The 8831-nt window shown below is 36.2% G+C and overlaps 1 protein-coding gene across 1 annotated transcript; it reads left to right on the top strand.

The window, feature by feature from the left end:
• Positions 1-237: 237 nt before the first annotated feature.
• Positions 238-7956, top strand: LOC107020672 (ninja-family protein mc410). Its single transcript, XM_015221129.2, has 3 exons — positions 238-429; positions 1770-2854; positions 7193-7956. Exons 2-3 carry the CDS (start codon positions 1825-1827, stop codon positions 7690-7692), a joined length of 1530 nt encoding a protein of 509 aa, XP_015076615.1. The 5' UTR covers positions 238-429; positions 1770-1824; the 3' UTR covers positions 7693-7956.
• Positions 7957-8831: the final 875 nt, after the last annotated feature.

Below are 8831 nucleotides of genomic sequence, written 5' to 3'. Positions count from 1 at the left end.
ACTTTTGACATCACAATTAGATATCAAATTTCTATACGTAAAATAAAATTAATAGAATAATAAAACTAACCTATTTTTTTTAGAAAAAGAAATTTTAGAAAAAGTTACAAATCTACCATTTTAGTAATAATAAAATTTACTAGCATATTTGATTTGCATTTTTCTCAAGTATGAAGTATTGAGTAGTGAATATAACATGTGGAAGAAATAGCATAGGATGGAAAGTGAGGTAAATTAAAGTTACATATCAACCACGTGCTCTCGATGTGTTAAATTGGAAAGAAAAAAGATTGGTGAGTCAGGTCTTCGCATCCACATTTTGTCACTCCGCCCACATCCCACCTACTGCTAGCCGTCGACTCGTCTTCACCGCGGCGGCAACGTCCACTTTCATCAGCTCCGTCTGTGGTTCACAGTTTTATTCATCAGGTATATATCCTTTGTATGTGAATTCCCATAATTTTTTCTAAATTTTGAAGCTTTCTCCAAGTATTTTTAGTGCATCATCTGGAATTTGAACTAGTTCGTTAGGTTTCTACTTTGTATCTCTGCTTTCAGTGAGTAAATCTTTATACTAGTGGTTTTGTGCAAAACGTGTGTTAGAGGCAGATCTATATGTAGATAGAGTTGTTACTATTTGTCCCTAAAGATGACTAGTTTAACTCTTCTTTCTAGGCTTTCTGTTTCTTTTACTTCCACTTTTAGATCTAGTTAATGAATTGAGGTCTGTTGATTGAGCTACATGATTCTCTCAAGGTTTAGGTAGGTGTAAATACGAACTAGTTCCCGGAATAGTACTTCTATTCCGGGTTATGGTAGGTTGAAGGCCAAAGAAGTAGTTCCCGGAATTCTGTGGAATAGATATGGATGATCCACAGAAGCTAAAGAACTTTTGGTTTATTTCATATTCTTACCTTATTGATTGTTTTGCTATGGTTTCCTTGATAACCTTCTTGTTTCCAATCTAGTTTGAAAGGAGGTCTCCTATTTTGACTGATTCTATCTTCAATATATCCTGTCCTCTTGAGTTCCACTTCTTTCTAAACATCAGTTCACCATCTTTAGATTGGATTTTTGGTCATTACCTATTTAGAGGAGTTGCATTGCTACCCTAGCAAGTGTGAGTAGATGAGTTTTGATCTCACTTGTTTTAATGGGTCTGCTTAAACTAAATAATCCTAGACTGAGACATAAACCACTAATACAAACATTTTCAGCTTTCTTGTGTTGGTTTGACACAGCATACGGAACTTCAAGAAAAAACAATCAGGCTATTTTCTGCATTTTGTTTTGAGCTTCTTCTTTTGTGCCTTTATGTACTATTAAATGTTAGCATGGCTTCTAAATTTTATTTTGACATATAACTAATATCTTTTTTCCTTGGTCGACTGATAAACAATACTCCCTCCTTTTCAGTTTGTTTGGCCTATTTTGATTTGGGATGGAGTTTAAGAAAGTAAATAAGACTTCTGAATTTTGTGGTCTAAAATTAAATATATCTCAAGATGTAACAAAATACCCTTTAATCTTGTGCTTTAAATTAAAGAGGTGCTACAGAAAAGGAAAGGGTCATCCTTTTTGAAGCCGACTAAAAAGGGAAGTAGGTCAAGCAAATTAAGACCAAGGGATTCTTTTATTCTTGTCTATTAGACTTCAAGGTTCACATGAACAGATATTACAACGGATATTCTATCTGAATAAAGTTTCTTCCATTCAAGATAAGTAGTAAAATATTGCAGTGTGTAACTTTCTTTCTTTTTTGGTGGCAGAGTGAACTGAAGTTTCACGTGTGAATCTGGTCAATGTGTTTTGTGTTTGATTAGAATGGACGAAAATGATCTTGATCTAAGCTTGGGCCTGCCCTGTGGTGGGGTGGCTGCGTCAGAGAAAAGTAAAAGTGGGAGCTCATCGGATTCCAAGGTTGAGGAAGTTGATAGAGATGGAAAAGTGATTAATGATTTCAAGAACTTTCTGGATGGAGGCACTAGCAGCCAAAAGCATGATTGTGGTGTCGGTTCTCAGAGAAGTGATTCAACAAAACATGGTGGGAACTTGCTTTCCAGCACTAGTGCTGATGCAGATGCTTCTAAAAAGTTAAATAGTGGAGGATTCTGGGTTCCAAATGATAATAGACCTATAGAAGTTGAAGAAGAAAGGAGAACTGATGTGGGTGAAAAGCGTAAAAATTTGTTCCGGGAGTCAAGTCAACAAAAGAAGCATGAGAGAGAAGCTCATCATGTCGATATGCATGACAAGACAAGGGCATCACACATTTCAATAACAACAGATGATGGTTCGACTGCAGAAAATGAAGATGTAGCTGATTCTGAAACTGTGGGTTCAACTTCCAGGCAAATTTTGCAGCATGATGAGAACTCTAAGAGATTTGTTGGAAGTAGTGCTGAGGTTCATAAGGAGCTTCGTGGTGTTCCTGATTCAAGTGGTGTAGAATTACTTGGACAGAGAAGGTTTACCATTTCTTCTGAGAAGGATGTTAAGTTCGGTAATATGCCATACAGTACCCCATTCCAAGGCCAATCAATAAACATCATGAACCTACCATACTCTATGCCTCTGAGAGATTCTAACCCTGGTAATACAGCAAGTACGACTGGTTACGCAGTTCCTGGCATGATGCAAGTAATAGCTACCACTAGTGGAGATAGACCTGGAGCCCAGCCTGTCATACCTACAAATTTGCCATTGATGTTTGGCTACTCTTCCGTACAGCTGCCAACATTGGAGAAGGATAATTCCCGCGGTGCAGCTTCTCATCTTCAGCAGCTTCACCCTTCCTATGGACGAGGTTCCTTGGGCTCAGACAAGCATAAAGATGGACCAAATATTTCTCAAGGTTTTCCTATTAACTCTATGAATTTTCTTTCTTCTTCAATGCATGTTTACCATTTGCTTGGAGCTAAATTTTAGTTAGGAGGATTTGAGGACCCATAGCACGTTACAAAAATACAAAGAAGATTTTTGGAATAATCAAATCACAGTCCTTAGGATCTTGTGTATTTCCTGTTTTTGCTTAGGAAATAGCTAAGGTGTCCATTCTACTTCCTTGGAACTCTTCAAGAGATGCTTCCCTGTCGTGAATAGGTGTGGTTAAATGACCTGTAGATCTTCCCTGGTCATTGGATATTCATCAGAGGACAACTTCATTGCTCCCAGTGAGCAACACTGTTGAAACTCTGGACCAACTTTTATGTTTTTTTTTCTTTTTTAAACCACTTCTTTGTATACTGTTTAAGAGCCATATATGCATTTGTGCTTTTACCAATCAAAGGGAAAGATACTGCTTTAAAATTTAAAATAAAAATGGTTTATACAAGCACAGTGAAAAGTAATCTGTTCCATACTAGCTGGATATAATGCAGACTAAAATATAAAAGTGCAAGTATATCCTACCTTACAAGAACTAAAGTTAATTGAGCAGTTGAAATTGCTGTATAGTTCCCAAACATGGCTACATAGAGATCATCGATCATAAATTGGCGCGTGATAAGGACAATAAAATGTTCAAAGTATTTGTAGGTTTTGCAGCAAAGGCAAAGATACGCCTATTGATGATTTCCCTTGATGGTAGATGAGTGAGACAAAATCTAGTAGCTAAGAGTGCAAGATGGGTTCCTAGGAAATGGAGGGGAATTTGGGTTGTCTTTTAACAATCTGCATTCCATTGAAATTGCCCCAGTAATATTTGTAGCATATGCAATAAATTTTCACTCCTAGTTAACCTACACGTTATGGTTGTCCTCAGGGATTCAAAGTCCATGAAGACTTCAATAAGTCATTGTGAGAGACCGTCCTGTATTGGAAGTTCCCCAAAGAAAAACAAAGGATTTAGATGTGTATTGTTTAGAGGTTGAAATACTTTTTGATTGTATATTTTCCTTTAATGGGCACTAGACTAGGTTCAGTAAAAATTTAGTAATTTTTAAACCTTCTTTCTTTCAATTATTTTTTCCTGGACAACTGGGTGTATTATGCTTCCAGTTTTAGTCTTGGGGGCATCCAAAGGTGTGACCAATTGGTCGGTGAAGTGGGTTGGGAACTATAAGCAAAAAGAACGAGGTGATTTCTTCTGTCCAAGTCTTGGTACAAAACCCAAAACACATGCTGGTGGGAGCTAGCAGGTACCTCGTGTAATTGGACTAGGTGCTCACGAGCTTTCCTGGACACCACAATTATAAAAAAACGTTGTAGTCCTGAACATTGTGTTACTCAAGATCCTAAATTGACATGATTAATGAAATGGAAAATCCCCCCACTTCATCTGGTAAATGGTATGGCTAGGAACATTTGTGCAAGAGACTCTTTTTACTTAAGTGGCTCGGACTCTCCAAAAATGTTGCCGCGCCCGTGTCAGATCCTTAAAGTATATACTATTGAGGATCCAACACATACCTATCTATATTTTTTAAGAGTCAGAGCAACATTGCTTTTTACTATCCTTGTCAAACTAAAATTAAATAATAGTGACTTGGATTAAGTAGTAATCCTAAATTTTTTGGTATTATAGAATCAACCTCTTCTACTTGCCTTAAGTTCAGTTAGATTTTGCATTTAGAAGGATATTTCCAACACAACCAGATTCTATCCAAAGGGGAAAAAATAGAATTCAATAACTAGGACAACAGACAATAGAGGTCATGAATGTTGGGGAAAGGTAACTCCATATTTTATTTGCTTCTACTTGCCTTAAGTTCAGTTAGATTGTGCATTTAGAAGGATATTTCCATCACAACCAGATTCTATCCAAAGGGGAAAAAATAGAATCCAATAACTAGGACAACAGACAATAGAGGTCATGAATGTTGGGGAAAGGTAACTCCATATTTTATTTGTAAGTTTTTTAACGACTTTAATGTCTTGATTAAACTAGTAAAAAAACGCATGTGTAGCTAAGCTCTTTATATGGACTTATGCATGCTCTACATGTTTAAACTAGGCTTAAGTCATCGGTGGCCCCTTAAAGTTGTCTGCATAATTCACTTAGATACCTTAACTAAGACTTGTACCTATCGAATACTTAAATTGTTCAAAATGTGTGTCTATTAAACACAAAATGCTGATGTGGCAAAATATGTGTATATCACTGCTACAAGCGCGTGAATATCTTCTGATTCTATTTTGTATTTATTTTTCGATAAGTTGGTACCTATATTTTGATACTTGGCATGCATTACCTAAATAATTAAAAAAATAAAATTACTTCCACATTATTTTTTCCCAAAAGAAAACAACCCACCCCACACCACACCACACCCATGTACCAGTTGTCATCTTCTTCCACCGACCATTCTAAAGATTTTAACTTCTCAGCCTTCTGTTTCAGTTTTTTTTCTTCATTTTTTGTAAAAAATAATCTGAATCTGCTAAGTTAATTTGCAAAAATTTGAACACTGAAGTTAAAAGAATTGATCCATATTCGTCCATCTCTATTTTCGATCACTCCAATTGAACAAACATCGCCACTCATTAAAATTACTAAAAATGATATTAAAAATTCAATATACTTCCGATTTCTCTTCGTCGCAGATTTCAAAATAATTTATTGACGCGATTTATTTAAACAAAAATCTCAAAAGGAATAGAGAATAATGGGTGACAAGAGAATGAATTTGAGCTGGGGTTGTTTCTTTTAGTTCTGTTTGTTATCGCTGGAGGAATTGATGGCGGGTTGGCGAGGTCACAGGGAAGAAGGAAGAAACGGCAAAGGGTTAGGTGGGTGGGGTGGGGAGATTTTCCTTTTGTTTTTTCAAATCTTTTTGTCAACTAATTTTGTGGAACATTAAATAAAGGTTGGAAAGTTTTTCATTTTTTAAAATTGAGAATTTATATTTTATTGCTAGATTCGGTCCATGTGCCATGTGTTGTATTTTGATTTGTGATTATTTTAAGACTGTGTGGGAATCACACACATAACATTTTTAAAGCAAGTTTTTATTTTATGTTCAATAGATATATATCTGTTAATATTAGAGTGTCTAATAGGTAATAGTCCTAGTTAAGGTGTCTATGCGGACAACTTTAACGGGCCACAGATGACTTAAACCTTTGAACTTCTATCTTTTAAAGAGTGATATGTGAGGTGGCTTATGCAGTAAACATTAGCTGTTAAAATGTGCAAATGTTGGGAGAGATGCTCTTAGGAAGAAGTCCTAGGATAGAGTTCAAAAACTCTTTGTGGTGAGTCTTGCCTAGAGTGCTCTAGTTAGCAGCAAAAAGGAAGGACGCCTGGAAATAAAAAACTTGGGAAAACGGAAAACCATGACAAGAGCTTACTTATGAAGTGGTTGCGAAGATTTCCTTAAGAGAAATAGGTTATATGGAGGAAGGTTATCAGTGATTAATATGGGGGCAATTGGGTTTTGGTGTATAGGAAGAATCTCTGATTCTGAAATTATTTTTTTCACATGTATGGAAGAGTTAGAAATTTGTTTAATCACGTTGTTTTCATTTTTTTAATGTGAGAAATACCTTGAGATACAAAAAATGCAGCTTACCCACGGGTTTTCTCCCATTTAGCCGCGGTTCTCGCGTGGCTAAACCTCGCGTTTTGTTTTTGATTTTGGGCTACTTTTTATGTAAAAAAAATTATGGCTATATTTGTTGTACACTAGTTACTTTGTTGTAGATATATGAAGTTGTCCTTTTTACAAAACAAAACTGTTTGAAAACCGTTAATAGATAGCCCATATTGATAAACCCGATAACATTTTTTACATTTGACTTATCAGCTTTAACTGAAAAATACTTAAAAGAGGTAAAATTGGTAGGAGAGAAGTACGAGATTGAAATTTGAGATGCTTGGTTTTTTACTTAGTAACAGTGATTTTGTTTGATTACAAGAACTACCCTTTGTTCCTTTTGAACAGATGTGTCACTTCTCTTTATGTCAAGTACAAATTATTTTTGTTCCATTTTTTGTTAGATTGTAGGGTATTTAGGTTGACAAGAGGGGTATTATCATAATTTAACTTTTGATTTAGAAGTTTATAGATTTAACCTTACCATAAATTTCATATAACTTTTAATCTGTTGCATGAGATGCCCAGAAGTTCCCAAAACTTCAAATTTATTGCATTTCATATTATGCAGACTGCTGCATCAATTGGCATGATTTCTGAGTTCAATAATTGTTCAGTTTTGTGACTAAGAATTTTTACTTGGTATGTTTATATAGCTACGTTGCCGATTATTGCACACAAGTCTTCTGAATCTGTACAATATGATGGGAGGGCAATGGAGCATGTGAAAGGCAATGGGAGACAGCATAACGCGGAAGAAACTTCCACTTCTCGAGTGGAAGAAAATGTTAAAGGTAGCAACATAAGCTTCAGGTCAAAAGACCCTCCTGAGCAGCCGAGAGCTGAAGCAGTTCCTTCAGAATTTGCAACTATAAGGCCAGGTCTTGCTGCAGATCTGAAATTTGGAGGATCTGGTTCCTATCCAAATCTACCATGGGTTTCAACAACTGGTCCAGGTCCAAATGGTAGAACAATATCTGGTGTTACTTATAGATACAATCCCACCCAAATCAGGATTGTTTGTGCTTGTCATGGGTCTCACATGTCACCGGAAGAGTTTGTGCGGCATGCTAGCGAAGAGCAAACTAGTCAAGAAGGTGGTGCTGGTGTTTCATCGTTTCCAAGTAGCAATCCTGCTGCCTCTGCACAAAGCTGATTTAGTATATGAAATCATATGTCGAAGAATGAAGTAAGCTTTTATTGTATCCCCATATAAATTTTAGGAAGCAGAGGCATCTTTATATTATTTAGTTCAAATGAATGAGTCCAGATTTCTTAATGCATATGCACATATCCCATTAAATTGTAATAGTCTATCCTCTGAGCCAAATATTTGTGATAAAATTATGACCTTTTCCTTATCAAGCACTCTCTTGGGGCTTTCCATTTCATTGCACTGGAAGGCCTATTGACAAGGAAAGTCCATTTTTTTGTTGCTCCAGTTATTATGGTGCAAGCTAAAGGAGTGTCACAAGGTGCCAAGCATGTTAATATTTGGACACCACCCTTATTTATTAAAGGAAACAGAAAGTTATTGCATATACTGTTGATTGAAATGCTAAATTAGTTGCCTCCTTGCAATCAAATGGTTTATAACCCAAATCCCAAAGGGTGATATGAAGTACAAGGGCTGGCTACTGTTTCCTGTGCCAAAAATGAGTCCAAGTATATGTAATCTGTTTGAATTTTGTTGTGACGAAAAGATGAAACTGAAAATCTAACAATAAAGAACACCAAGTTTAACGTGGAAAAACCCTTCAAACCGAAGGTAAACACCACGGGATCGACAAGATCCGAATTGCTTCACTATAACAATAAGAGAGTTACAAATATTCTTCTAATGGCTACACAACAAGTGCCAAAAGAGAACAAACAATAGCTACACCAACAAAAGATAAATAGAAAGAAACACCACCCAAACCCAGCTTCTGTTCGGGACCTAAAACAGGATCTTTCTGACCTCCGAATCCGATCTCCACCGTTCAAATCAGCCACCAAGATGTTAGGAACACTCAGTCCAAATTTCAGCCCGATCCAACGGTTAGTTAATCGGGAAACACGATTTGAACGTTGCTGGTCGGAGAAAAGACTGCAGCAAAAGAATCCTTTTCTTTCTCTCTTTTTCTCTTGTTGAAAGCTCTCTCAAAAACCTCTCTTATGTTTTAATGTCTTTCAAAGACAATACCAATGAGCAATTAATTATTCTCTCAAAACCATCCTCTATTTATAGAGTTGTGCTTTTCCTTATAAAGCCAAAACCAACTACAAATAGGATTACTATTCCAATCCTTTTCC

Source organism: Solanum pennellii, chromosome 5 (genome assembly GCF_001406875.1).
Source record: "Solanum pennellii chromosome 5, SPENNV200".
Taxonomy (NCBI): Eukaryota; Viridiplantae; Streptophyta; class Magnoliopsida; order Solanales; family Solanaceae; genus Solanum; species Solanum pennellii.
Note: the sequence above shows the minus strand (reverse complement) of the source record. Positions and strands in the feature narration are given on the sequence as shown.